Source organism: Rhineura floridana, chromosome 14, assembly GCF_030035675.1.
Source record: "Rhineura floridana isolate rRhiFlo1 chromosome 14, rRhiFlo1.hap2, whole genome shotgun sequence".
Lineage (NCBI taxonomy): Eukaryota > Metazoa > Chordata > Lepidosauria > Squamata > Rhineuridae > Rhineura > Rhineura floridana.
The window spans coordinates 370419-398124 of record NC_084493.1 but is presented as its reverse complement, the minus strand read 5'-3'; the positions used below and the strand labels follow the sequence as shown (position 1 = coordinate 398124).

General features: G+C 57.0%; 2 protein-coding genes across 2 annotated transcripts; both read right to left on the bottom strand.

Annotated features, from left to right (window-relative positions):
* Nucleotides 1-3189: 3189 nt before the first annotated feature.
* LOC133369881 (zinc transporter ZIP1-like) lies at nucleotides 3190-5143 on the bottom strand. Its single transcript, XM_061595620.1, has 3 exons — nucleotides 4967-5143; nucleotides 4736-4866; nucleotides 3190-4022 (listed from the first exon to the last, which is right to left on the bottom strand). Exons 1-3 carry the CDS (start codon nucleotides 5115-5117, stop codon nucleotides 3369-3371), a joined length of 936 nt encoding a protein of 311 aa, XP_061451604.1. The 5' UTR covers nucleotides 5118-5143; the 3' UTR covers nucleotides 3190-3368.
* An 11866-nt stretch (nucleotides 5144-17009) lies between these two features.
* CKMT1A (creatine kinase, mitochondrial 1A) lies at nucleotides 17010-25915 on the bottom strand. Its single transcript, XM_061595834.1, has 9 exons — nucleotides 25718-25915; nucleotides 22657-22855; nucleotides 22457-22552; nucleotides 19739-19960; nucleotides 19180-19265; nucleotides 18613-18736; nucleotides 18208-18342; nucleotides 17389-17514; nucleotides 17010-17126 (listed from the first exon to the last, which is right to left on the bottom strand). Exons 1-9 carry the CDS (start codon nucleotides 25852-25854, stop codon nucleotides 17010-17012), a joined length of 1242 nt encoding a protein of 413 aa, XP_061451818.1. The 5' UTR covers nucleotides 25855-25915.
* Nucleotides 25916-27706: the final 1791 nt, after the last annotated feature.

Below are 27706 nucleotides of genomic sequence, written 5' to 3'. Positions count from 1 at the left end.
TCACACCACAGAATCATGGGATCTGTAGTTTAAGGGTGGTGGGAACTATACCTGAGGGGGAAACTACACTTCCCAGGATTCTTCAGGGGAAGTCATGTGCTTTAAATGCAAGTTAGATGTGCTTTAAACATTGTGTGGATTTACTTAATAAACTTTGCCTGCATATAAATCATTTTAATTTATTTTTTAAAATGGAAATGAGCTATAAAGTTTACTGGATGACCATGAGCTACTCACCATCTCTCAGCCTAATCTGCCCCTCAGGATAAAAACAACAGAGGGGAACCATGACCACCCCAAGGAAGAAGGGCACACTTAAAATGTAGAAGAAATAATGATACACAACCATAGTGTGAAATCAGATACTTATCGGGACATAGTATGAAGAAATATTTATATAAGCATGACTATCAAATATGTTTATTTACACAACTTATAGTGCAATCCTACGTTTGTTTATTCAAAAGCAGGTCCCAGTGTATTCAATGGGGCTTACTCAACCAGAGAAGCATGCATAGAACTGCAACCTCAAGTGATAACTTCATTCACCCATCCAAAAATTCAGAATCATACCACTTTAAACTGTTTTGCAACTGTTTATATGGTTACTGGATTTTAAAGAGATTTATTTCTTATTGTAAGCTGCCTTGGTTTCCAGTCTGCAACTCTACCTCACAGGGTTGTTGAAAAGACCACACACACACACATATACTCACAGGAGATGTAAAAATATATACATCTATACAAATAGTTTATTGTCAAAACCAGTTGGTTATTGCAGAACATTTTTAAAAAATCAGTATTAGTTTGTAACATAAGAAAAGCAGTGATACCTAAGTAAACCCTGCCTAATTGCTTTAAAACATAGAACTGGAGGGGAAGAGAAATATTTACAACACAGACACATTTCTATGCTGTGTTCACTCAAAAGTCCCATCAATTTACAGCACAATCCTAACCATGTCTACTTAAAAGTAAGTCCTATTGAATCCAGTGGGATTTATTCTGGATATGTGGGATAAGCATTGCAGCTTTACTCCCAGAAAAACAAGTATTGGATTAAAGCTTCATATTGGAAAGGTTTTCAAAACGCTGCCCTCTTCAACAGCCCAGGAAATTTAAACTTGTTTGACTTCTGCACACAAGAGAGAAAAAGACTGAAAGCTATATACTTATGAGATTTTCAGATAAGCAGGAAAAACAAGTGTTCTGACTTGCAAAGAGGACTAGCTACTGCTTTGTCAATCACAATCCTGACTTAACTTACTGGCTACAAACCTGAAAGGGCGGGATTAGAGCAGCCAGCTACAAGCTCATTTAACTGAAGTTGCGGGGGGGGGCAGTGGTGACATTTTGGTATATATCTCATGAACCAGACCACCTAGAAACTTAATTTTTTTAAAATGAATGCTGAGTCTGGATAATTAAGGTGACTCACCCAGAGATCTGGTGAGCACCCCAAAAATCCAGAGTCTCTGGGCAAAAACTGGAGACCTGGCAACCCTACTGGCTACCCCTTTGGCAGAAAGGAGACCAGAGTAACGTACCCAACACTACACAATGAGCCAGCAACAGAGAGGAGGATTTTGAAGTCAAGCCTCCATTTCCTCTGGTGTGCTGACTGAGAAGGAAAACGTGCAAGCTGTATTCCGCCCCATCAAAGTGTGTGGCCGTGGGGGTGGGGGCTTTGCTACTGTTGCTGCTCTGTCAAAACAGGAGAACTAATGGGGATAAACAACTATGGGCTGTGAGGCGAGTGAACAAAACGTCTTTGCGGAATACAACCGACTGCGCTTTTAAAAGTGGTGAAGTGGACCAAGGTTTCTCCAAAGAAGGCAGCCCTTTTGGTCAGGAGCTGGCTCTTCCACATGAAAGGCCTTTGGCCAAGGTCTTACCACCAGATGACACAGCCTCAGGGGCCCCTCCCACGTGAACCACAGAGAGTGCCCCCCTGCCCTCTCAGCTTCCATCTAAAACCAAGGGGCAGCCTACAAAGTCCAGCATACCTTGAGTGCCCCCATAGTTACTCCCCAGGGCACTGGCAACAATCTGCCTCTCAATAATCAACAGACTGTGCCATACGTCCACAAGACTTGTTTACCCATTTTCAAGAACTCTGCAAATAAATGCTATGCATTTTGATTCTGTAAATCAAGGACGGGGAACCTGTGGACCCCAAGATGGTGGACTCCAAACACTTATCACCCCCCAGCCAGAGTGGCCAATGGTCAGAATTCTAAGAATTGTAATCCAACAACATCTGGAAAGACACAAGTTCCCCATCACTGCTGTAAATAAACAATCTATTTTTAAGTACTGAGTTCCAGATTAAAGATCCCAAATATCACCCCTCTGGTAATGTGTAAGTTACATAAATAGTGTAATTAGGTGCACATGTAGGCTTGGTACCACTTTTAATTATTGTGTTGCCATTCCCACGTCTCAGTCATTGTGTTGACAGCAGCCCCAAGTTTGCCAACAGTCCTGTTGGAACTCTTCTTAGCTACCATGGAACAAAGGGTTCCCTTTCCTTTTCAAGGAAAAAACCACAGAGCTGAGTAGTTCTCTCTGAAATCTCACTTCATTTCATCAAAAGGAGGTGTCACTGCACATGCTGCCCAGCTAGAACAGTTCCTGTCACATATCTGCACACTCTGCATAACTCTTGCCTTTTGCACTGGGAAACAATTTCTGCATTCTCACCTAGTTACTGCCTGTTGGTTGCAAGCTAGCCTATGTCAGTGAAAAACAAGTCAGGAAGAGAAAGAACAGGTGTTTGGAGAACAGCCATAGGCCAGTGGTAGAGCAACTGCTTTATATGCAAAAGGTGCCAGGTTCAAGCCCAGCAGCACCTCCAGTTCAAAGCATCTGGGTGGTGGAGAGACCTTTCTCTCCCAGACCCCCCAGAGCTGCAGCCTTACCAAGTAAATGTGGCATGCTTACCATATGTGGCCGCTTCCTATATTTCTCACCAGCAGGTGGCAGCGCAGCCCAATCTGGTTTTGGATCTCTGCGCAGACATTCTTGCAGACCTTCCTCCAGTTCTCCCCCCCCACCTCCCAAATGCAGCGGACCAAGGCTTTTTCTTATCACCTGAGCAAAGTGCAGGACTGGACTGCAAGTCTAACACAATGAAAATGTAGCGGTGGGAGAGTAAATAAGGACCAGCAAGTCCTTTGTTCCAAACAATTATAAAGTAGCAAGATTTTTAATAAAAAGATTTCAGGGCACAGGCCATCAGTACCCACGGGGGGGGGTAGCCATTCCACCCCTTCGTTCCAAGACGCTGCCACCTGGGAACCAGAGGCTGTCCTCAGCCTGCCAGAGTCCATCTCCGCAGGGAGGGTGTCCCAATCAGCCGCTGACCCTCAGCCCAAGAAGTGCAGACCAGCCATCCCCGAGAAGCCCAAGAGGACAGCGAGGACTTTGGGCAAGCGGCTGGCAGGGTCGTGCAGCTCCTCGGGCAAGACCTCCAGGAAGGTGATGTACATGAAGGTCCCCGCTGCCACGCCTTCCAGCACGCTGCGGGCCGTGGCGCTGCCCGGGCCAGGGTCGTGGGTCACTGCCATCCCCAGGCCGACACCCAGCGGGGACATCAGGGCAAAGGTGACAATGGAGGCTGCCAGCCAGCGCAGGGGGAGGCGACTCTGGAGCAGCAGCAGGGCCAGGCTGGCAGCAATGATGGTCTTGTGGAGCAGGATGGCCACCGCCAGCTGCAGCACCTTCGGCTCTGTGTCTTGCAGGCCCACAGCCAGGCCCTCGAAGACCGAGTGGAAGGAGAGCGAGAGCGTCAGCACCACCGAGCGGAAGGAGGACGGGGAGCGCGCTTCTGCAGCCTCGTGGCAGTGGGGGGCCCCCGCCACCCCAGCGCTCTGCTGGCCCCGGTGAGAGGCGGGGCAGGGCAGGAGGGGCACGGCGTCGTCGTCCCCGCGCCGCTCGCTGCACGCCAAGATCACGTGCTCCAGGACCAGGACCAGCAGGAAGCCCAGCGCCAGGACCAGCTCGGGCGTCGGGAAGGCCAGCTGCGGGGCAGGAAGAAGAGGGGGGTTGTGAGGCCGCCTTCCAACTCTATGATTCTATGAAGCCCTGCCCGCCCCCCGCCCGGTCGCCTCCCCTCGGGCCCTGGGCGGATCGTCGCAGGGGCTGGGGGAAGACAGGCGGCGGCGGCTCTGGGCTTCGGAGGCTCCCCAAACAACTCCCGCTTGGGCCTGAACCGCAGCGGTACCTTCCGCTGCGCTTCAGTTGCAGGGGCCAGAGGGTGAAGGCCGCAGGGGAGCCCCGGTGTAGTGGAACGGAGGAAGTGGCGAGGTGGGAAGAGTCCCGCGGGTGGGGCCGGAGAACTTGCTACTGAAAGCCTCCCGCACCCGCAGGCAGCGGGCAACAGCCGGAGCGACTCGGGCCCTTGAGGGGAGTTGCTGCCTGAGCGGCGTCTGGGGCCAGTGAGGTTCCAGGGGCTGGGCACCGGAGTGAGTCAGTCAGGCCCGGCGTCACATGCCTCCGATACCGTCTCGCCCCGCCGCGATCTCCCAAGGTGGACGGAGCAGCACCGACCGCGCCTGGAGAGTGTCACGGGGGAGCAAGCCAGCCAGTCTCCCTCCCTTCCTGGTCCCCTCAGCCCACAGCTCGCTGTCTTGGGCGGCACCCTGGAAACCCCAAGGGCGCTGTGCCGTCTCCCTCCCTCGGCGCCGCCCCAGGACGGCCGGTGTGCCTCGTCTCCCCGTCCCTCGCCCGGTACCGAGAGGCTCTGTCGGCCCAGCTCTTCCCGCAGGTCGGCCAGCGAGTCGGGCACGATGTCTAGCAGGCAAGCGGCCAGGAACACCCCGCCGGCCGCGCAGCTCAGAATGCCCCGCCAGCGCTGAAAAAAGCCTGCGGGGGAAGGAGAGGGAGAAGAAAGGGCGCTGAGGAAGGGCAGGGCCGGCGGGCTCCCCGATCCGGCCCGCCGGCCCTTTCCCTGGCAGGCACTCACCGGTCCCGGCGGTCCCCCGCAGGCTGAGGAGCACGGCCGGGAGGAGGCCGAAGAGGAGCGGCAGAAGCGCCAGCCCGAGCAGGCAGCCCAGCTTCAGCGCCTGCAGCGACCACATGGCTTGCCCCGTCCAGGCGCCCCCTCCTCCGGGCATTTAAACCTTCGCGCCACGTGACGGGCCCCGCCCAGTCGTGGGCTCCGATTGGGCAGCTGTTCGGGGGCGGGGCCCGCGCCCACGTGCTTCAGAGCGCTGAGCAGACTGGACAGGAGGCGCTGTCGCCGGGGGTAGTTTTCTGTCGGCGGCATCTCGGCCAGAGTGGGAGACCGTGCGGGGGGGGGGGGCTTTCTTGAGCCCCGACACGCGCTGGACTGACCACGGACTGGCAGCGATTCTCCAGGGCCCTGGGCAAAGGGGATCTCTCCCAGTCCCACCGGGGGCCTTCCTCATGCACATCAGATGCTCCCCAAGGCGGGAGCCCTGGCCTGGGTGGAGCGTTTTGCCTGGCAATGGATGGCCAGAGAGTCCTCACCCAGTGGGCTGAGAGCCCGCTTTAAGTTTTCATCCGTGGCAGTGATTGTGGCAAAGTGGCTTTAGAGCCCTCAGGAGCAGGCCCCGATTCTTTCACAAATAAACCCACTGATAAATGTTGTGGGGTGCACTCTGCCATGGGAACAGAGCCCCTCAGGCGCGGGTGCATGGAGCGCCTTTTCAAGGAGGGGGTCTGCCACACCTACTTTGGTGGAGCCCTTGGGCTGAGAGGCGAAAACATACCTTTCCCCACCATTTTCCCTGCCTAAGCTTTGAGCTCACTGAATGCTACTCTTGCATTGCTGCCATCAGTTTTTGGACACAGGACACAATCCTGTACTCAAATTCTGCCCGCTGCGTGTGTGTGTGTGTGGGGGGGTGTTGTATGATATGGCAGAGGCCTCTCAGTTATACTGGAACTGAAGGCATGGCTGCCCCACTTAAGCTCAGTGGCGGAGCACCAGCTTGGCGTGCAGAAGGCCCCAGATTCAGTCCTCAGTGGCGGCTTCTCCAAGGTAGACTCCCTGTCTGGAACCCTGTGCAGCCAGTCCTGAGCAAATGGTCCAGTGGCCTGGCGCAGGAGGAGGCAGCTCCCTCTAGTCCCATGATAGGAATGCAGACCCTCCAGATGTTGGAGCCCAACTCCCAGCAGCTGTAATGTGGCAACATCTGGAGGGCCGCAAGGGCTCCATCCCTGTCTGTTTTTAGTGCTTTTTTTTTGTCTTCCTGGGCTCCTACCAGGAGGAAGAGCGGGATATAAATCTAATAAACAAACAAACAAACTGAAGATATAGCAGTGCAACTCTTGATGTAGTGGCCAAAACAGGGCAGAGTTTGGTACGGGAATAAGAAATAGGCATGTACTACCTAAAACCCCATTTATGCTTCTCACATTGGAGCAGACTACGGAGGTGGCATAAGTTAAGTCACCCTTTGAATGCAACGGAGAGCAAACAAAAGTAAGCACTGCCCCCCCCTCCCCCTTGGTCCAGGCCACTGCTGCAGACAACCTCTGCACCAATTGCATTGCACCAACTGTGTTATATAATACCCCAACCCCAGAGGGAGCCCTTCACTCAAAGGGCAGGGCACGGCACAGGGCATGAGATGTGTTGCTCTGACCTCATGCTGGGCCCACTGACAAACCAAGCAAAACAACAAAAACAACCAAGCAAAAAAACAAAATACTACTACTAATAAACCACTATCAGTTTACATTATGAACACTGTACCCATAAGTACAATTTTCAAATTATTTGTATTGTACGTGATAAACAGTCCTGTTATTACTTAGCTTTTAGGAATTTTTATTGAATGTGACTGGTTTTTTAATGTACATTGCTTAGAGACGTTTATTATATCAAGTAATATAAAATGTTTAGAAATAAATAGTGGAGAAAAGGCATTTTGAACACAACGGGAGCCCTTTGCATACAAGCGACTGGCCTCAGGACAGGCTCCTTGGATTTCAGCCCTTTTGGAACAGCTTTCCCATGAACAAGGCTGGGGAGGAAGGCCGAGGCCTCCTCAAGGGGGCTTGGCCCTGTGCTCCAAGGTGCAAGCTGTCACTCACATGGGACTTTCTGCAGAGCTGGGCTGCCTTTGTTTGGAAGGGGATTTCCCCTGGGCTAGAACCAGCCCTCTCTGGGATGACTGGCCTTTGGGTGACCGTGAATCAGCACGGGGCCTTTGGGTTCAGCTGGCAAAACTCTGCATTCTCCCTTCCTCTTTCTCCAGAAACAGCACAGCTGAATGCTTGTTATGCTAAAGGATCCAGCAAAAGGAAGATCTGTGTGGTTGCTGGAACCAACCGGGCCCTTTTCTAGGGGTGGAAAAGCTGGCATACTCAGCATGGGTGCAAGGGCTGGCTGGGGCTTGCCTGCCCTGGGTTCACCAGCGAGCCTGGATCATGGGCCGCTTGCTTTGCCTTTCGCTCTCTGGCTCTGTGAGCGGCAGGCCCCACACGGCTTGCATACCCAAGGCATCGTTAATGGAACAAGTCCCCATTGTTCCTGGATGTGTCAGGATAGTGCCCTTCAGCAGGTGAAGGCAGCTGTGCAGGAAGGGCCAGCCTCAGGTTACCAGCGCAGGAGGGAGGGAGAGGGTAGCGTAGCTGCACCTGGGACAGGTAAACATGCACGCCAGTTCAGTTGAGCTCCTTCTACGTGGCATTTAGTCCTCCTGGGTAACCTCACATGCTGGCCTTGGCCCCTACAGAGGCAGCGGCCTGAGCCCAGGGCCTGTGGGAACAGAGCACCATACAGCTCAGATCTCCCAGCACGGCCCCTTGAACCCTCTTGATTCCTGCTGTTATGTTCTGGCTTCTCAAAGAGTGACTGCCGCCCCTGCCCCTGCCCTCTGGGCATCATCTTGAAGGACTCCCTTGTGTGGCATGGCATGAGTTTGTGGGGGACAGGACAGAGCTGCTGCCTCTGAAGCAGAAAGCGATGTCTGAGGGCTGGCCAGGAGACTGAAAGCAGACCTGTGGGTCGAGGCAGCCTGCATCCCAGAGCAGAGAGCTGTTCCAAGACAAAGGGCAAGAGGGTGCTCACCTCCCATCCCTCCAGACAGAAGATGATTGGATTGACAGCTGAGTCTCATTTCCACACAATTGATGGGGCAGCGGAGCCTCCGGGGCCACCAGGGGAGCTAAGGTGGTGCAGGGCAGTCTGCATGCTTCACACAGCACTCTTCTCTGGCCACCAGTATTGGCTGCCTTGCTCTGCCTAAGGGCTGGGCCGGCCTGCTCTTCACCGGCCTCTGGGGCTTATGTTGCCCCCTCTGCCAATTTGGCTCTGCAGGCTGGGCTGTTTCCTCCTGGCTGTAATGAGTGCTCAGGACTGCAGAAAGGGCTCGGATTAGCAGGGCTGGCATCAGGGCTCTGGCGACAGCTCCAGTTCCAGGCCTCTCCATGCAGCCACCTCCTCTCTGGGGCCCAGCTGCTCTGCACATGGAACGATGCCAACATGACCCCTTTTCTCTTGCTGGTGCGGCCTCTGCCAGGTACAGGAGAGGGGGTGTAGCCAGGAGACAAGGGCTGGGGGTGTGCATGTGCTCATGTAGTTGAGCTCAGTGAGCCCCCCTCCTCCCAGCAGGGGACGCACCTGAGCAGAGCCGGACCCTGATGCAGAGCCGGGCAGCTCTACTGAGCCCTCTGGGAGGGCAGTCACACTTGGGTGGCCCCATCTCCCCCAGACCCGGCCCAGGCCTGGCCCAGCAGCAGCAGCACATGCCCCCCTTGATGCACATCCTGCTCTTAGGCCTGGAGTTCTGGGGGGGACGACGCAGCCTCTCCAGGCCCAGAGAAGAAGCCCCGAAGCCCGCCTTTCCAACCTCCTCCACAACATATCTCTGTACCTTCAGGGCAAGAGGACTCAGGAGCCAAGGCCAGAGGCTGTGCCCTGGGAGAGCTTCCTGCTGCCATCACTACTGGAGCTCCCTGTCAAGTGGAGTTGCTGGAAACTGCAGGAGGGGAGAGCGTTGCCCTTGCACTCTGGCCTCCCCTCTGGAGGCGTCTGGGTGGCCGCTGTGAGACCCGGATGCAGGACTAGATGGGCCCCTTGGGCCTGCTCCAGCAGCCAGGCCCTTCTTATGTTCTCACGCTCATTCTTCTTGGGCTGAGCGCCATCATTCCTGGGGCAAAAGCTGGCAGGGCCAGGGGCAAAGGCAAGGTGTGGAGTGGGCCAGCATTGAGAAGGGCTGCCAGCCGAGTGTGAGGCTTCAAGGGAGTGGCAGGGGCAGAGGGCCCTTTGTGCTGCCATGACTTGTGCCCAGTGGGCCCTGGAGGTGGAGGGGCTGCCGGCTCATTCCGCTCCTCTCCATCCAGTTGGTCTCTTGCACTGAGTAAATGTGTGTGTGGCAAGTCGTGGACCCTCTTCCTGTTTGCTGCTCACAGGGGCATCAAGCACAACATCAGCTGGAATACCCTCAGTCTGGGCTTTCCCTCCAGGGCCTCCTTTCTGTTGCCTCCTGCCTGATGCCTGCCGGGTGAGGGCACATGGCCAGCGAGAACCTCCCCCATGCCACCCAGAGAGCCTTTCCTGAGCCTCACTCGCGTCCTGGAGGCCGTTTGCAACAAGAGCATCCCAGGCTTGCTAGGAACCCCCAGCTTCACCATCTACCTTTCCTGCAACCTTTTCTATGGGTCCAAAGAGGCCAGTCGGCCCCCACCAGACCTGGAGGCCTTGTGTCAGATGCTGCCTGGTACCTGTCCTCCATAGAGGGGGACCCAGTCTGGATGCAGCCTGCAGGGAGTACTTCCCACAGCATATGGCCGCGCCTCTGCTCTAGGGCACCCTGGTCCCCACCAGCACTTGCTGGGGGAACTCTGTGCCAGCCGCCCCATTCCCTTCCAACACAGCCATGGCTTAGAGGCTCCGGTGAGCCGTGAGGACCTCTGGACCTGCTTCCTGGAGAACCAAACCCTCTGGAGCCAAAACCTGTGGAGCAGCAGCAGCAGCCGCTTGCAGGAGCTCTCCAAAGGCCCCAGGCAATGGATGTCTGTTCTCTGCCAAAGCCTCGCTGTGCCTGGGTCAGGCCACAGGAGGCCCATCTAGTCCAGCATCCTGTTCTCTTCACAGTGGCCAGCCAGGTGCCTCAGTGGGACCACATCGCCACAAGCAGCATTGTGTTCCCTGCCTGGTGACTCCCAGCAACTGGTGCAGGCTCTTGTGGTAGCCTCTGCTGGAATATGTGGTTCAACTCCAACTCGTGGGTTGAAGCTGAATGGGGCTAAAAAGGGTAGCTGGAGAGGAGACCTCCTGATTGCTAGGCTAATACCTGTCCTTTGATCTCCTGCTGTCTCTCTCTTTCTGCTAGAGTGACTGATATGCAGAGGATGTTGTCCACATCTCCTTCCTCCTTCCTTCTTTCTCTTGAGAGGGAGAGCAGGCATATTCTCTTGTCTCTCCCTCTCCTCCAAGCATGAGGGCAAACACTAGGCTTAGTGTTTCCATCTCCAACTTAGCTAGTTAGCTAGATGTAGAACTCCTTATGTACTTCCAGAATAAAGTACTTATTTCTTATTTTAAAGCTTAAAGTCTCTGTCTGACTAATTTGCAGGGAAGGTGTAATCTTTAGCAAAGATTCAAACACATAAAGGCTCACTCAGTCCCAATTTTGCCACTCTGCGACAGCCTCCTCCCACCAAAAGCCACATTTCAAGTTTTAAAAAATGACACGTTGGCTTTTTTTTTTTTTTAAGGTCCTGAATACATGTTTGAACACCAGGTGCTTGAATGTGAAAAGATTAAGAAGACCAAAAGCATGTCCAGGGATGGGGGTGGGAGCAAAAATCTATTCTGGAGTTGGAGCCAGGCACACAGTAAAGAAGGAAGACCAGGCACAGCAGTGCTCCCCTGCAGCCACCACCACCCAAAAATGCTCCCAGAGGCATGGCAGACACATCTAGCTCTATCTAGAAATTACCCAGAAATTCATGCTATCTCAGCTCAACAAAGTACAAGACGCTTTTTGCAGAGACAAGACATGGAAGTTTTCCAGGGCAAGAGAAAATACAGAAAGCTCCTACCTGGAACGTTCAAAAATGATCCTAAATAATTACAGGATCCTTTCAGGAGTGTGTGTGTGTTAAATCAGTTCCCTCCCCCCCCCACAATTATTTGTTGCCAGATGGGATGCAGATTGCAGTGAGCTCATATTCCTCCCTCTCTCTGGGTCAGGTGCGATGTTCTCCCTCAGGGCTGTGCAAAGGGTCTGAGTGGGCAATCTGCAGGGCATTCTGGAAAGAGCAAAAGCCCTCAGAGAGGAGAAGGAGCAACTGGACCAAAATCTGGGGTGGGCATCCGAGTTTGGGGTCCAGAACAACAGACGGGCCTATCTGGGACTTTATGTTGCACTGTGTGTAGTTGTGTTGCTTAATTTCGTTTAACAGCAGCACCACAGCAGCAGAGAGTAACAGCAGATGTTGAAATGCGAGTGTGCCAGCATGTGTGTGTGTTTGCCTAAGAAAGCAGGCTTTTACCCTGCATCAGCATCACTGAGACTGGAGATTTAGTAAAATAAGAAAAGCTACTTTATTTAGAGAAATACATAGTAAATAGAAAAGTTCTAACTAACTAGCTAAGTTGGAGGCATAACTCCCAGGTGTAGGAGTCAGCCCCATGCTCGGAGAGAGAGCAGAGACAAAGGGATGTCTCCTCAGGGCATCACAGGTAAAAGCTAAACAAACCTATCCATCTGAAGGACCCTAGCTCTATCTTCCTTCTGGAGCACAAACAAAAGAACAAAACAGGAGTTGCTCTTGCCCCACTTCCAACACTTTACTGGCATCAAGTGAGCCTCGGCTGCCCCCACCTATGTCTGTGCCTCTCATCCTCGCAGGCTCGGCGCTCTGACCTGCTTCCTCAGCCTTGGGGCTTGCCACTGATCTCACCCTTGCAAGATCTGTTGGGGCCGATGCAGAAGCCTCTCTCGGAGTGTGTGGCCAGTAGGGCAGTGAGTGAACCCTTGCAGACAGGTGAGTAGTAAGGCTAGGCCAGGGCCAGTGTTGCACCAGGCCCTGCTGCCCAATGCTGCTGTGGAGCACTCGTTTGCCCTGAGCCTCCTTCTGGGGACGAGCACTCGGCAGAGGCCCAGCGATGGAACTCTGCTCTTTTCTGGGGGGGCTGCAGCCTCCTTCAGCAAAGCCCCCTCCCTTCATCCTCCGGTGGGCCACCCTGGCCTTCTCCGACTTGCCCTTGCCCTCTTCTTCCACTGGCAGATGCCTTGGCAGGGCTGCTGCCTTCTTCAGTGGGCCAGGCTGCTGGCAGGCTCTTGTGCCAGCAATGAGGGCGGAGTTCCTGCGGGGCCTGCCTGAGTCCCAGATAAGGACCATCCTCCCAGACCTGCAAGCAGCACAGCTGAGCCGTGCCCAGGTGCGTCCTTGGTGTACATGGTGTATACGTGCCGCGTTCTCAGTTGCGTGTGCCTGTGAGGATTTAAAATAAGAAAAGCTACTTTATTCGTACAATGCATACTAGACAGGAAAGTACCCTTGTTCTACTAAGTTGGAGGTGCAGTGCCGAAGGCGGGACCTAGCCCTCACGCTTCCGGGGAGAGAACCAAGGCAGAGATGCCTCCTCTCTCCTGGGGCAGTCAGGGAAGGGAAGGTAAACAGGAAGGAGGGTTGGAAGTGAGGTCAGCCTCCCTGAGAGTATCAGTTGACAAGGAAGGAAGACCCATAGGGAAGATCACAGGTGAAGATAGGCAAGCCTAGCCGGCTGGAGACCTTTTTTTTATCTCCCCTCAAGTATGCAAACAGAACAAATAGGAGTTGCTGTTGCCACACTTCCAACAGTGTACACGGCGCTGCTTATACCCCCGTCCTGGGCTGCAGATGTGGACATGGTGCGGGTTGGGACCGAAGGCTCATCTGAGAAAGTTCTCTCCAGGGGTGGGGGCATCCGCAGCACCCTGCCTCTAGAGAGCCCCTGCCTGGGTCAGTCGCCTGTTGCAGAGGCCGGGATGGGCCTGCACTTCTACTTCCTGAGGCTCAGCTGACTCCCTCCTTCACTTCTGGCCTTGCTGCTGCTCGCCTGGGCCAGGCAGGCCGGGGACGTGGCTATGGAGCAGAACTGGAGGCTGGGGCGTGGCAGGTGCTGAGATCTGGCACAGAGACCTCGTATGGCCCAAGATGGTGGCCCAGGCGGCGGAGGCCAGGCAACAGCCAGCAAACCCACAGCTCAAAGGGCTGCCTCTGCTGAGCCAGAGCACAGTCTGTCTCTTTCCGTCAAGGGAAGAAGGGCCAGCAAGACTCTGGCGAGGAGAGAGAGCCAGTCAGGGGAGGGAGGGGCAACCTGGGGATCCTGCCGCCTCTTCCTCAGCACAGCTGTGCTCTGGCCTTTGAGTCTTAGCCTATTATCATAGGTGTTTTTTTTACACCTGAGCGTGTCCCATCCGAAATGGAAAGCAAGGAGCCTCCTTGTTTGCTTGCGCCGCTGGGCAGGCTGTCCAGACCCTCGAGTGCCACCGTTCCATTCCTTGATGACGGGTCCGGCCCTCTCCCTCTGTAGGTGGCTGTGAGTGGGGCTGCGGCACTGGGGCCCCTGCTCCCTGGCCTGGGCCCCAGTCTCTAGAGACGCTGCTGTGTTGGCCCAAGGCTGTGCGTGTGTGGGTCAGTCTCTGCCTCCTGTCAGGCATTCCAAAGGCAGGCCTGCTTCACGCTCTCCGGGTATTGGGCAAGTCCCAGAGGGACCCGGTGGGATTGCCCCTCGGAACGCCTCAGTCACGCTGGCCTCATGTCCCAGAGGCACAGCCCAGAGTCTCCTGTCCTCCGCACTCACCTGGATGGCCTCCTGCCGGCCGGCCCTCTCACACTTCTGCAGTGGATCCCCAGCCCTGTTGGGAAGGAGCACTTGGTCCCCACGACAGGTACTGGGCCGTGGAGGAGAGCGACCGGGGAGACTGGGACAAAGCAGAGGCGGGTGCTTCCTCCCTGCATGCCTCAGTAGCTCAGAGCGTGGCTCAGTGGCAGAGCAGCTGCTTGCACGCTCAAGTTCCCCGGTTCAGTCCCCAGGTGGGGCCGGAAATGTCCCCCGCCTGCAACTCTGGAGAGCCACTGCCAGCCAGTGCAGCCAGTGGACCCGTACGCTGACCTGGGTGCCTATATTTCAGGCCCAGCTCCTTTGGCAGAAAACGGAAGCCAGCGCCTGTGGGACCCAAGACTCGATCTGTGAGGGGCCCCACAAAGCAATACACTGACTTGAGCCGTGCCCCCTTCCCTCCCCAGCCCTGGGGTGGAGGAGATGGCTCAGTGCTCTCCTTGTGGCAGGGGACTGGGCAACCTGGCCATGGCATGTCCTGCATTGCTCTGCGGAGGGTGCAGCAACGGCCGCCTTCCTATAGCCAGGCCCTCTGTCCGCCCTGGAGCCTGGTAAGGAGGAGCTGGGGAGGGGGGCTTCCTGAACTCTGCTGGTCCTACTTCAGGATTCCACAGCCCCCTTTGGCCCTATGCAGAAGCAGGGAGTGTGCTACATGGGCTTGTAAAGGTGGGATTGTGGAGCTCGCCTGGGCACAGAATGCCGCCCCCCCCTTGACTCCCAGCATGCGCCTTTGTTTGCAGAGTAGATGCATCTGGGAGGTGATCCAGAGGAGGCCAGGACTCTCCACCTGGCTGGTGCGGCTGGGACCCCATTTCCTCAAGGACTCGCTGTAGGCAGACGGCTTCCCTGTCCCTGCTGCAAGTCCTCCTTCCATCTGGCCCCTCCCTGCTCCACCCGCTCCCTCGCCCTGCTGCTCCCAGGAGGTGTGGGTTGCCCTCCTGCTGGGGACCCCTCCTGTGGTGTGTCCTGCAGGCACTTCTCCAACAAGCGTCTTGATGGGCACCATGAAAGCTCTCCCTAGTGGTCAGGAAAGGTTGAAGGAGTTGGGTGTATTTAGCCTGGAGAAGAGACGGCTCAGAGGTGAGATGTGACCAGCTGTCTTCAAACATCTGAGGATCTGTCGCGAAAAAGGACTTAGGCCAAACTTTAGGAGGAACGTTCTGACTATGGTTAGAGCTGTTCAGCCTTGGAAGAGGCTGCCTCACGCAGTGGCGGACTCTTCTCCATTAGCGGCTTTTAAGCAGAGGCTGGATGGCCCTCTGATGAGGGACTCTGTTGCAGAGGATTTCCTGCATCAGGAGTGGGTCAGACAAGAGGGGCTTTAAGGTCCTATCCAAATCCTTGATTCTGCAGTCCTGGAAAAGGCTGGACCAGATCTAGACCTAGATCCAGCTCCCTTCCCTCGTGGCTGGCAATGCAGGCATCCCTCCCCTGCTTAGTCCCTGGCACTTCTTGCTGCTGAAATGAAGCAGTGCAGCCACCTGTCGGGGACGCTTTAAGTTGGATTCCTGCACTGAGCAGGGGGTTGGACTTGATGGCCTTGCAGGCCCCTTCCAACTCTACTCTTCTCTGGTTCTGCTTCTGAGAGTCCATGAAGCCCCTCCCTTCACTTGGCCAGGGCTCATCAGCTGGACAAGCTGCCCAGCAAGCCCATCCTGCTGATCCTGGACTAGGTGAGGAGCCCCCCAGAGCCTCCTGCTCCTGCCACCCCCTCGGCGGGCAACCCTAGCCCAGCACAGTATGTGGGCACTGGCAATGATCTCTTTTGAGAGCCGGTGTGGCTCAGTTGGACAGATGGGGAGTCCAGTGTGCCTCTTCCCTCCTCCCCCTCCCCCTCCCCACACTTTGCTATGGCTTTGTTGATTTGCCTTGAGTATTGATATCTGTGGAATGGGGACAAGAGTGCTCTTGTGAGGTCCAGAATAACAGCCAAACACTGAGCCAATAAGCACTGAGATTAGATAATTAACTGAAGGCCCCTCTGGCACCCCTCCCCCCTTTCCAAATGCAGCAGACAGATGGGGGGAGGGGGACATTCCTGTTGCCGTGGGGCTCAGCTGCTCAGAGCAGAAACGGGGTCTGGCATTGCTCCTACTGACCCCTGTCGCCTTGGGCCTGTCGCCATGTGGGACCCAGAGGTTTTCACAGGGATTGGGACCCTGGCAGGTATGGGGGGGAAGGGCCACTTTTTCCATCTCCCCAGGCTGAACCAGCTTTGCATGGCTTTCTGTCGACAGGCGGTTATGGGTGTGGTGGGAGTCCTGCCTCCATAGCAAGGCAGCCTGTGTGGACCCCACCTGCCTGCCTGCCACTCTCTCCTTCCCAGTGGGGCTCCAAGACATGGCCCTCTCCTCCCTCGTCCCAGACATGCCTCCCCTGCCTTCCCTTCTTCCTCCACAGAGGGTGTTTAGCCCAGCTCAGCCGCTCGGCCTGGCAAGCTCGCAGGCATCAGCAGTGACGTCCCAGCAGTATGGACCTCTCAGCCCTGAGCAGAGACAGGCCTCGTGTGGGGGGAGGACTGCCAGGACCACTGGAGTGCATTTGCCCCTGCCGCCCCCAGCCTCCCTGCCCTGACCCCTGCGAGCCTCACCACAGGCATGGCCCCCTGTGCCCAGCCGGCTGCCCCACAGCCCCATGGTCAGTTTGCTGCTGCCCGTGTTTCTGCAGGGAAGCGTTCTCCTGCGTCCCTCTCCCTCCGCAGGCAGGAGCGGCCCAGAGCACCGTCCAGCTGCTTCCCTGCTGCTTCCACCCAACTGCCTCCTCTGGGCCTTGGGGGGCCTTCTGGTGGTGGTGCAATAAAGCCGCACTGGCCCTGTCTGATGCCTGTGACGGCCTCATGTGCCTCGCCGTCCCACGGGAGGCCACCTCAGACCAGGCCAGGCTCTGTCCCAGAACTGTCTACACCTGCTGGGAGCTGCTCTCTGTAGTTGTTGTTTTCTGGAGATGCTACCTGGGATCTTCTGTGGACCCAAAGCCGGTGATGTGCTACAGCCCCTCCCCATCTCTCCTTGTGGGGTGGCTGGCTTGTACTGCCCCCTTCTCTCTGCCTCCACCAAGGGGTGAAAATACCAGTCAGAGGCAGAAGAATTCACAGCAGCCAGAGGTTTATGGGGATTGGTGCTGTGCGCCATGTGCAACACCACAGGACTTGTGCATGCTGGTGTCTGCAGAGAGCCTGGGCTTTGCTGGGCTGGGCTCAGCTATGGAACTGTGGCACCGGTGAGGGGATGCGGATGTCCTGGCCACGCTCCAGGCGCCGCTCGCAGTCGATCAGGTAGTTCACACCATCAATGACCAGCTGCACCAGCTCCACCTACCAGGGTCAGAAACACAGCAGGCATGGCTGGTGTGAGGTGCGGGCCTGGGGCAGCCCCCAGTAGGCCCACTGCCCATGCAGTCCCTGCTGCTCTACCCTGACTGAGCTCCATTGCGTGGCCCCAGCAGATCACAAAGGGGGAAGCCTCGGGTGTGCTTCTCTTCACACTCCCCTCCCTCCAACCAAGATGGTGTGGATGCTCAGACACTGTGCCCCCCCCAGCAGTTTGCACCCAGCAATGCTGACTCGCCATGGTTACCTCGGATTGGCCCAGCCGGTCCAGATTGGAAATGTCACAGATGCTCCCTGCAGCAGCTGTGTCCACGCCACCAGTGCCACGCTTTTGGAGCCTCAGTTTTTCCAGTATCTTTGAGAAGCGGCTATCCTGCATGGGGGGGGGGCAGGCATCAATGTTGCAAAGTAATGGGGTGTGTGGAGCTAGGAGTGTGGGGGGGGGAGCCAGAGGCTCTAGTGGAAGTCTGTGGTTTGGACTAGAACCCTGAAAGGGAATGTCCTGCCTGGGAGATGTGGGGGACTGTGGAAAGCCTCAGCGCTTCAGGGCGTCCACCAGAAGAGCCGTGGCCCCTCGGATCCCTCCCTGGCCTGTTGGAATATATGTGGTTCAACTCCAACTTGTGGGTTGAGGCTGCATGGGGTTAAAAAGGGTAGCTAGAGAGGAGACCTTCTTGGTTGCTAGGCTATACCTGTCCTTTGATCTCCTGCTGTCTCCCCCTTCCTACTAGACTGATATGCAGAGGATGTTGATCACATCTCCTTCCCTCCTTCTTACTTCTTCTTTCTCTCGTGAGGGAGAGCAGACATATTCCATTGTCTCTCCCTCTCCTCAACCATGAGGGCAAGCACTGGGCTCAGTGTTTGCAGCTCCAACTTAGCTAGATATAGGACTGTTTCTTATCAAGCATGTACTTCCAGAATAAAGTAGTTATTTCTTATTTTAAAGCTTAAAGTCTCTGTCTGACTAATTTGCAGGGAAGGTATAATCTTTAGCAAGGATTCAAACACACACATAAGCTCGCTCAGTACTCTCAGTTCCCAGCATCGCGACTCTCCACTTTACCTTGCTCAGCAGTGGCAGCTTAATATGCACCCCCGCACGCAGGCCAGTGCCGAGGTTGGAGGGGCATGTCAGGATGTAGCCCAGCCTCTCGTTCCACATGAACTCCCAGCCCCTCTCCTGGATCAAACGCTCCACCTGCACACAGGAGGGGAAGGAGAGGCGCAGCACTCAGCTGCAGCACAATGGCGCTGGACCCTCCCTCCTTCCAAGCAGGGCCTGTTCCCTGCTGTTGGTCTGGTGCCGCGGCTACCGTCCCCTTGGCCCGGAGCAGGACACAGAGAAGCAGCCCGGTGGCCCTGGATGAGATCCATGGCACCTCGAGCATTGTCAGCCAGGATGCCGTGGCCAGCCACATCTGAGATGCCTGATGCAAGCAGCGAGGCAGGATGACCTGCTGCTGCTTACCTCCTTCAAGCCTCGGCAGAACCTCTCAAAGACTCTCCTCATGTTGCCCCCCTTCTCCATGGAGATGATGCGGGTGTGGTCCTCCTCGTTGACCCAGACCAGGAAGGTTTTCTCATGGTTGTGCCTGCAGGAGGGACCAGCACTGAATGTGTTGGGCTTGCGAGGGCAGGTGGGGCAGATGCTGGCCATGCCCTGCCTGGCACCATGACTGAAACTCTTTCCCCCCCCCCGTGCCACGTAAGCCATTGGCTTGCACTTGGCCATCCTGGGCTTCCCGGGAGACCCTCCTCCTCCTCCTCCTCCTCCTGGAGACAGCTGGGTCCATTTTCTCTTCCTCAGGTCATCGCTGCTGGGCGAGGGCCCCCTTTCCGCCTTCTCTCAGCTTCCTGCCCTTTATCCCATTGCTGGTCTTCAACCAGGGCATCTCAGCTGCTGGCAAAGGCCCTGCTGCAGTGCTCCGACCCACGTGGCTGTGCCTGGGAGGGGGAGGGCTTGCCTCTCCAGAGGGGCCCTGCCTGCCTGCCTGCCTGCCTCTCCCCAGCCCAGCCCAGCCAGCAGAAGCCATACCAGATTCCTCGGGCATCAGGCCAGTCACGAGCCATGCCTGCAGCTGTCAGCAGAGGGGAGACAGGCTTGTCAAAGAGGAAGTGGTCCTGGAAGGGGAGAAGATGAGGTGGTGATAAGGGCACAGCCAGGTTTGCTGCTGGACCCCCGGGTAGGCCCTCAAAGCAGCACCCAGCTGGGCAGTCAGGACTCAGATCCATACCAGTGCCAGTCTGAGGAGGCAGGCAGCCCCCTGGGCTGTTCTCCAAGCCACTGAGTGGCAGCCTGGAGGAAAGGCGAGGAGGGCTGTGGGCAGGGATGTGGGGTGGCTGGTGAGCAGAGAGGAAGGCCATCCTGGGGAAACTGGGACCATTCCTCTGCTTGCTCCGCCTGAGAGGCAGCAAAGGGAGAGTGAGCACAGGCCCGCCATGTCCTGCCACCCAGGGCCATGGGCTCCAAGGCCTGGCCCCCCAGGAATAGTTTTCATGGTGGCCCTACACACAAGCAGGCCTGACATGTGTACGCACATGCCCATGTACACACACAAACACAAATGCACCGCCAGCCACTGGTCGCCACTCACATCAATGAGCTGCTGCTGCTCCTTCTCTGTCATCTCACTGAGGCGGTAATACTTCCCAGCTAGGTCCCCAGTCAGGCCGCTCAAGGCTTCTGCTGTGACCTTCTCCACCTCCCGGCGCTCAGCCCGGCTGCATGCTGGGGGCAAGCTGAGGCCACGGATGCTGCGGCCCGTCCGTACCCGCGACGACAGCACATACCGCTCGTCAAAATGTCCAGCCTTGATCTGGAGAGGAAGAGATGGGTCACAGGAGGCAGTTAACTGCAAGGGTGGCACTGAGTGATGAGAGGGTAGTGTTGGGGCCTTTGCTGTCTGTAGGCACTCAAGAAGGCATAGAACCATAGAATAGTAGAGTTGGAAGGGGCTTATAAGGCCATCAAGTCCAAAGCCATCAAGTCAAGCAGTGGGTCTAGCAAAGGGGCTGCAGTGATGGCCCCCCCTCTTGTGGCTGCCAGGAGTGCTCCAGGACTGCTGCTGGATCAGACCAAGGGGACCCAAAGTATCTAAGGTCGCTTGACCTCAGCTCTGTCTTCATGCTTGCTGACACTCTCAAAACTACTCCAGGAAGTCAGTGGGGCAGCATCTCCTTTCATAGAAGTCATGATGATGATTCTTCAGCAGGGTTTGCTATGTGCACATGGGCAGAGGAATCTTACACTCTCAGGAGCCTTGCACAGCGAGGGGCTAGCTGGATTCACTAGCCCAGCAGCACTGGGGGCAGAGGTCAGGACCCCCGCCTAGAGCAGCAGCTTCCTTGGCGCTGACTCCAACAGAGGGACCAGCCGGATCCATCGGTCCAAGTGGCACTGGAAGATAGTCTAGGCTCTAATATGATACGCTGGCTTGTGCCCAGGGTTCCGGAGCTTTAGTCCACTGCCAGGCCCTCCAGAGGCTGGACCCTCCAAGCCTGCACCCCCTGAGGAACCGGCCCCCTCCTTCCAGCATTCTGCATGGCCCAACCTGGTCACGTGCTGGTAGGGGAAGGGTGCTGGGCTTCAAGTCAGAGGCCTGCCCTCCACTTTAAACATCTGCCATCCCTCAAAGGACGGGTGGGGCCCAAAGGGTGACCTGGTCCTGGGAGTATATAAGCCTTCAGTCCACTCTTCAGACTTTGTTGCTGCAGGTTGATCACGAGCTGCTCCCTTAACTCAGATGCTGCAATAGCTCCCCTGCTGGGTCCTAGTCGGGACCAGGACAGGGTGACTGAAGGAGGGACAGGCAGGAATTGCTTCTGGTGCTGTGCTGGTGGAACGGCCTCTGTAGCCAAAGTGTGCTCAGTGGAGGAGAGATGGGGAAAAGCAGCCCACAGGTAGAAAAAGAAGAACAATGTAAAATAGCAGGCAGGCCCACACTGTGGGTGGAAACTGCCAGCGATGATGCCTACAGGCTGCCCAAGCAGGGAGGGGACCAAAGAACTCTTGACAACAGGGACATGCCCCCAACACGCATGGCATGCAAGATGGTGTCACAGCAGCCCCCACTCCATCATTAGACCCAGTGGCACAGCCAGCAGTGACCCCTTCTATTGCCAGCCAGCCAGCCAGCCAGCCAGCCAGCCAGCCAGCCAGCCCCTAAGCAGCCCTCCTGGCAGGGATCCCAATCCCCTTCTGCTCTTCACAAGCGTAGCTTTGGGGCACAACGCACAAAGCAGGGGAAGGAGAACCCACCCATCACAGCTCGCACCTAACTCCCTGAGCAGGAGGCCTGTGGAGAGTGCACACAGGCAGCCTCTTGGCCCTGGGACAAGGGTTTAAGACCCATCCAGGGAAGGAAAGTCTCTTTTGCTGTGGGGTGTGTGTGTCGGTACACATCCTGACAGCCAACAGGAACCTCCAGAGGCACAGGACACAGGAGTTCAAAACTCACCAGGCGGGGTAGGGAATGGCCCACTCCCCTTTGGCATGCCTGGGAGAAACACAGCCATGTCCAGGGCAACAGAGAAGGCCGCTCTAGGACTCCTGCGCACATGTCAAGCACCACAGAGGCAGAGTTTGTCTAGCCTGGCCTCACCCAAAGACACATCGCTGACCCCAAGATTACAGGAGGAGTTCTGGTCTAGTGGAACAGCTTTAATTTCCCATGCAGGGGTCCCAGGACTGAATCAACCTTGCACCAGGTGAGGAGAAACACCCACCATGAAGCATACCTGAACCAGTCAGGAGGAGAGCTTGATGGGCTCCTGTGCTCTGCAGGCAGATCTGCTCCACGAGCAAAGATATGCCCCCGCAGAGTGGCTAAGATAGGTTGGCATCCTAGGCAGGATGGGTGTGGCACAGGGGAGGAGCACCCATCTTATATAGCCACTCATCTGGCTATAGTTTCCCTTTGTGGCCTCTGATCCATGAGGGATGCAGATGGCAAACTGAGGATGTTCGCAACTTTTGGTTGGGGTAAACAGTTTCCCCTAATTTCACAGGGAGAGACGTGGCCTCCTTCCCACATCCTTTGATAAAAACCTGTGCTTCCTCTGGAAGAGAATTGGTAGCATTTGGGCCTCAAGATGAGCACACTGAGCTGACGACTAAACAGGACTGACTATAAGGCTGCACTTTTTCAATGTGGTGTCGTTATGCATTTCATACGGATTTGTTTTTGTTGTTTTATGCAACGTGGGAAAGCAGCTAGAGACCTTAAGTGACAGAGGGTGTGCATTGGCAGTTGCTCTTGGGGAAGTCATGGCTGAAGCCCTTCCTGGAGCTGCTGGGAGGGGGTCTTGCCTACCTTACTGGCATCCAGGTCTGTGGGGTGCTTCATGGTGAGAGGGGTGTAGCCATTGTGGCGCTCTTCGATCACCGGGTCAAATATATCAGCAAAAACCTGGAGGCAGAAGGGGGCCAGCCAACTGGTTAATGGCAGGCTGGAAGGGGTGCCAGGTGGGCAGGGTGGGCAGGAGTAAGAGGAGGGGCTGCCCCACTACCCACCTCGTAGGACTCTTCATCTCCTGCCACCATGCCAACGGTCTTGATGAAGGGGTGCCCAGGGTTGTCCACTCCTGTCTGGATGCACTGGTCCAGAGTCCAGCCGTTGGGGGTGGCTTTGTCACAGAGCTGGGTGTAGAGGGCAGGAGTCAGGCTGCTGGCCATGCAGTTGTTGTGCTTGCGCAGATCTGGGTACTCCGCACTGATGGGAGGGGAGCAAAGGGAGAAATGTGATGTGGGATGTATTAAATGGATGCATGGGGGGGGGATCCACTGCTTCCTTTAGCCGGACTTGTTGGTTTTGTTGCAGGCCCCCTCTTCCCTTTGGGTGGGGTTTCCCAGGTGTTTAGGGAGGAACAGAGAGATCAGTTTCCAAAACTGCAATTTTTTAATCTCCTTCCCATGCAAGGCATTTCCTCTGAGCAGGAGCCTCCAAATTCATCCTGAAATTTGCTTGAAGCAGAATTTAGTGGCCACTCTTTTACATCTTTTCAAGGAAGTGCTCTCTGCATGTGCCCAGATGTTATCTGTATATTACTTCAAGTGGACTGCAGTGAAAAAAAGATTCTGGCTTGGCATGTTGCTGGGGCTGCCTGCCTTTCTTTGTCCTTGAGGTGCACCCCCAATTGAGAATGACGGGGGGGGGAGGAGAGGGGCTCGCTTGCCTCTGTGCTCTGAGGATGCCGCCTCCCCGCCCCTGCCGTCCTTGCCCTAGTCTTTCTGCAGACTTTCTTCTCCATCTGTCTTGGCTTTCCCTGGGCTTATTTCCAGTTTATAGTCCTGCTTTCCAGCGCTGGTGAGACCCTGTCTGATTTTTGCATGTTCCACTGTGTTGAGGCAGTGTGGAGTGTACTGCCCTCAAGTCAATTCTGACTTATGGCGACCCTATGAATAGGGTTTTCATGAGGCTGAGAGGCAGTGACTGGAGTGTGGAGTACAGCAACTTGAATTAGGTTGGCCTGGGACTTGTCCTCTACTCCGGCCTCCTGGCGCTACAGCCAGGGCTCGGCTCTTCCCTCTTGGGGCTTGTAGGGCTCCCTGTAGCCAGACAGCCCTCCCCAACCCCACAGGCTGTTCCTGCCGATGGCTGGAGTGGCCAAGAGAGAGCGACCCCAACTAGCAGAATGGCTCAGGAGGTGGCAGGAGGTCCTTGCGCCAAGGAGACGCTTTCCTTAATCGGCTTCCAGCCCTCTCGTGACCTCGTTCCCAGTTTAGAGGGGCTTTGTGTGGGGAGGGGGGAATGCTAGAGCTGTTGGGGGAGCCCTCCCCGACAGATGAAGAAGAATCCAAGGGCGTAGCAGTCTAGGGTCCTAGGGGTGTTAGACCCCTTACTTTTTTGAGAGCAGGGTCCCTATGTCTAGCATCCTAGGAGCCCATTAGCATGAAAGGGAGTGTGTTAGCCACTGAGAAGAGTCTTCTGAAATGCTTCCTTCTCCTTTCCTGCTGATTGGAGCCAATCAGAGTGAAAAGAGAGTCAGCCACTGAGAAGATTCTTCTCAGTAGCTAACACCCTCCCATTTGATGCTTGGCTCCTAGGGATGTCGTTGTGGGAGAAGGCATTAACAAGGATCTCTTTCTCAACCCAGCAGCAAAAGAGGGTGATGATGGTTGTGACTAACATGAGGGGCCCCTGCACTTCTGAATTTGCCACTGCACTACTGGAGGAACCCCTGGAGTGAAGGCTGGCCCCCCTACCTCCCCCCTGCCTGCTCGTCCCCGTCCTTCTCTGCCAGCCTTGGCACAGTCACTGCACTGGGCTTTGGTTCCCAGGCTCTCCCCGGTTTTTCCAGACAGAGCCTGGAAAAAGAGCCATATGACAGGCAGGAGTTCAGCAGGTGAAGCTTTCCTTCCTGATGCTTAGGTATTGGCTGGCCTTTAGGTATCAAGGGAAGTGGGCCAGGATATTACTGACATCGGAGAAGCCCGCTCTTCTCCCTGGAGCCCCCATTATCTGGAGGATTGGGAGGGGGGACTCCTACACCTCAGACAGTCTGCTGCCAAAGAGGATATGTGGGGGTGAGGTGGGGGAGCTGTGCTCAAGTCACCCTGTCAGGAAGCAGCCAGGGACTTCCCATCTCTCCAAGGCAGCTGCTGTGTGCGGTGGCGATGAAATCTCCAAGTGACCCCGGATGGCCCCGGGGGAGTCTGCTGCCTTTCTCATCCCCCCTCCAACTGGGGGAGCCTTTATCCGGCCTCCTTTGCTGGAGAGCAGCAGGCCTGGAGGAGTGTCCAGCCCACCCCCAAAGACCGGCAGAGGCTTTCCGGCGGGGCTGGAGTTGCCTGACCAGTATCGAGGGCTGGGACGAGGGGAGGGCAGAGCTCTGGGGGAAAGACTAGCTGGAGGAGGCTCGAATCCCTTCTGCTGGAGGAGGAAGGCCAAGACTGGCTGGACCTTGACCAGCACAGCTAGGGAGAGTGTGGAGCGGGAATGAAGGGGAGAGTGCCCCAGGGCATGTGCAGAGTACATTTCCATCTCCATTAAGCCGCCCTAGTGGGCTCATGGCATGCGCTCAGCACGCCACTTTGGAGACCCTCTCTAGCTCCCACCCCCCGCCACCCGCCGGCCAGTGCCGCAGTCTCCGAGTCTGGGCCTCCTCCGGGGAGTGGACAGCCACTGACCCTCCTTTTGATGAAGATCTAGCCCTGGGGCAGGCAGGGGGGCCTCCAGGACAGGCCGCAGAGCCTCACACCCCTGGGTTCAGGCAGAATGTCCGGAATGCCGCTTTCTCCGGTCAAAGGCCGAGCCTTTAGGCACTAGACCAGACTGCTTTAATACTGCAGTGCCAGAGAAAAGGGAAGGGAGGGGGGACGTGCCGTGTTTGCCGCCTCTACGGGCATGTTGCAGATGACTCTGCAGGGGCTGGGGCTGGAGGCTTCGCCGGCCGTTTGGCAACGGGGCTCGTTGCCCCGGGCTGGCCCTGTCGGAGCGGACCTCGCGTCGTCCTTCTCAGAACACCGCCTCCCCCCCCCCCGCTCCCGCTCGGTCAGTGCAGGAATCTCGGCGACCTCTGCAGCACCGCCGCCGCGCCAAGGGCATCATCCCCAGACTGCCTCGGGAGCCTACCTGGGCGGGTAGAGGCGCCGCTTCGCCGCCGCGGCGCCCACGGGGTCCCGGGAGAGGAGGAAGCCCGCACCCAGCGAGCCGGCAGCACCCGCCAAGGCCAGGAGACCGGCGGATCTTCGGGCGAACGTGCTGGCCATGGTGCTGCCGCGGCGAGAACCACCGAGAGGCCGAGCGGGCGGGCGGGCGAGCGAGTGCAGGAGCGAGCCGGGCAGGGGAGTGCGCACAGTGAGGCGGACGGGGACGTGCCGCGAATGGCAATTGCTGGCGGGGGAGGGGAGCGCGGAGATTGCGCCGCCAGCCCAGCCCAGCCCAGCCCAGTTCAGCCTGGCAGCCCGCCAACCAGCCCCCGCCTGCCCTACGCGCTGCAGCGGCGAGGTTCCTGCCGCGCTTCAGCACCAAAGCAGCGGACAGCGCCGGCTGAGCTTGGAGCCCGGCGCGGCGTCGAAACAAAACGGGTGGGCTGTGCCGGCGGGCAGGGACGAGGCTCCCTGCACAGTCAGAGGCACGCCACTTTTCCTCTTGCCCCGCGCACTGGCTTGCGAGCAGGGACCGGCGCAAAGGCTGTCCTAGCTCGCCCAGAGGGACAAAGTCCAGCTTCAGAGGACACACCTGAGCCGCCCAAAGCAACAGCAGGAAAGGCAGTCGCTCCTCTCTCCGCCCAGTCAGCGGCTCCTCCAAACGGCCTGCAAGCCAAATAGCCCCGCTCGGCTCCTGGCAAGCTGCGGAGGCTGATACAAGGCGCCAAGCCAGGGAGCGGCTTCTCTTCAGAGGGCCTGCCTGCTTTGACCGACCCACAGCTGGGCAGCCCGCTTGCCGCTTCGCCTCTCAGCCGAGTGGCTGCCGAGGGCGAGGCAGGGAGAGCGAATGGGCCACGAGAGCCCACGTGCTCTGGATTGGCCCTTGAGCTGCCCCAGGCAGGCTGGGCCCGGCTGCTCGGGGCGCCGTTCCTGCCCCCAGGAGCCTCAGCTCACAGGGCAAACGAGCCTGCCCTGGGCGCTGGTGGGGTAGAATGCGGGGCAGGCGCCAGTGCGCAGGCCCAGATCCAGCGGGGGGATACGCTTGTGCCACCCCCTGCCCCGGCACAAGAAGGCCCAGCGCCCTCCTCGCTGAGCGCATCCGGGATTGTGCTCTGGCCTCACCAGTCGGCCCGGTGCAAACAGCTGAAGCAGCAGCAGCCCAGAGATGGGATGGTCGAAATCGGGGAGGAGCCCTGGCTTGGGCCAGGAGCCGCCCGCTGCCCCCCTCCCGAGGGCCAGGAAGCAGGCGGTCGGTGCTGGGAAGAGCCTGCGCTCTCAGGTGCACGAAAGATGAAACGCAGCTCAGTCGAGAAACTTGGGAAAAGGCGAGTGTTCGCACATCCCCCAACACCCAAAGTAAGCGCTGCTGAGCCCCACCTCCTACAGCCTTCTGACCGGGGGACTGTCCCCTTGGAGACCCATGGCCATTTTTCACGACAAGGATCACACAGCAGAAACAGCCAAAGTCCTCGGACCTGGTGGTGAAGGGCTGGCAATACATCGAAATGATGATGATGATGATGATGATAATAATCATAATAATAATAATAAATTCCAGTGACACTCTCAGGCACCCGAGGTGCCCTGCTATGAACCTGAGCCGTCCCACCAGGCGAGGGCTCCTCCAGCAGCCCTCACGCTCCGCAATGGGACGTGGCTGAGCTGTTGGGGAACTAACTGCTCGGTGGTGTCTGCAGTGGAGGGCTCAGTCCGAGGACCCCCTCCTTTCCCTCAGGATGCGGCCCTTGGGGGGGGCAGGCCAAGTGTCCCTCCTTCCCCTTTGGGCAATGAAGTCCTCTCTCCCTTGAGCAGCCAGCCAGTGACGGCTGCTGCTGCCCGCCCGCCGCCCCTGCCCCGCCGCCGCCAGTGTGGGCCTGCGGCTCCTCTCCTTGCTGCTGGGGCTTCTGCTTCTCCCTCCGCGGCGGCTCTTGAACTCTTGTCCCAGGGGAAGGCGAGGTGCTGGTGCTCTTTG

Excerpts from the sequence above, each read along its gene's own strand:
- LOC133369881 (XM_061595620.1), bottom strand. The coding sequence starts at position 5,117 with ATGCCCGGAGGAGGGGGCGCCTGGACGGGGCAAGCCATGTGGTCGCTG. Across the intron at positions 4,867-4,966 it reads GCGGGGGACCGCCGGGACCG|GCTTTTTTCAGCGCTGGCGG; the intron begins GTGAGTGCCTGC and ends CTTCCCCCGCAG. Across the intron at positions 4,023-4,735 it reads TGGGCCGACAGAGCCTCTCG|CTGGCCTTCCCGACGCCCGA; the intron begins GTACCGGGCGAG and ends CCTGCCCCGCAG.
- CKMT1A (XM_061595834.1), bottom strand. The coding sequence starts at position 25,854 with ATGGCCAGCACGTTCGCCCGAAGATCCGCCGGTCTCCTGGCCTTGGCG. Across the intron at positions 22,553-22,656 it reads GAGATGAAGAGTCCTACGAG|GTTTTTGCTGATATATTTGA; the intron begins GTGGGTAGTGGG and ends TTCTGCCTCCAG. Across the intron at positions 18,737-19,179 it reads CCTGATGCCCGAGGAATCTG|GCACAACCATGAGAAAACCT; the intron begins GTATGGCTTCTG and ends TCCCTCCTGCAG.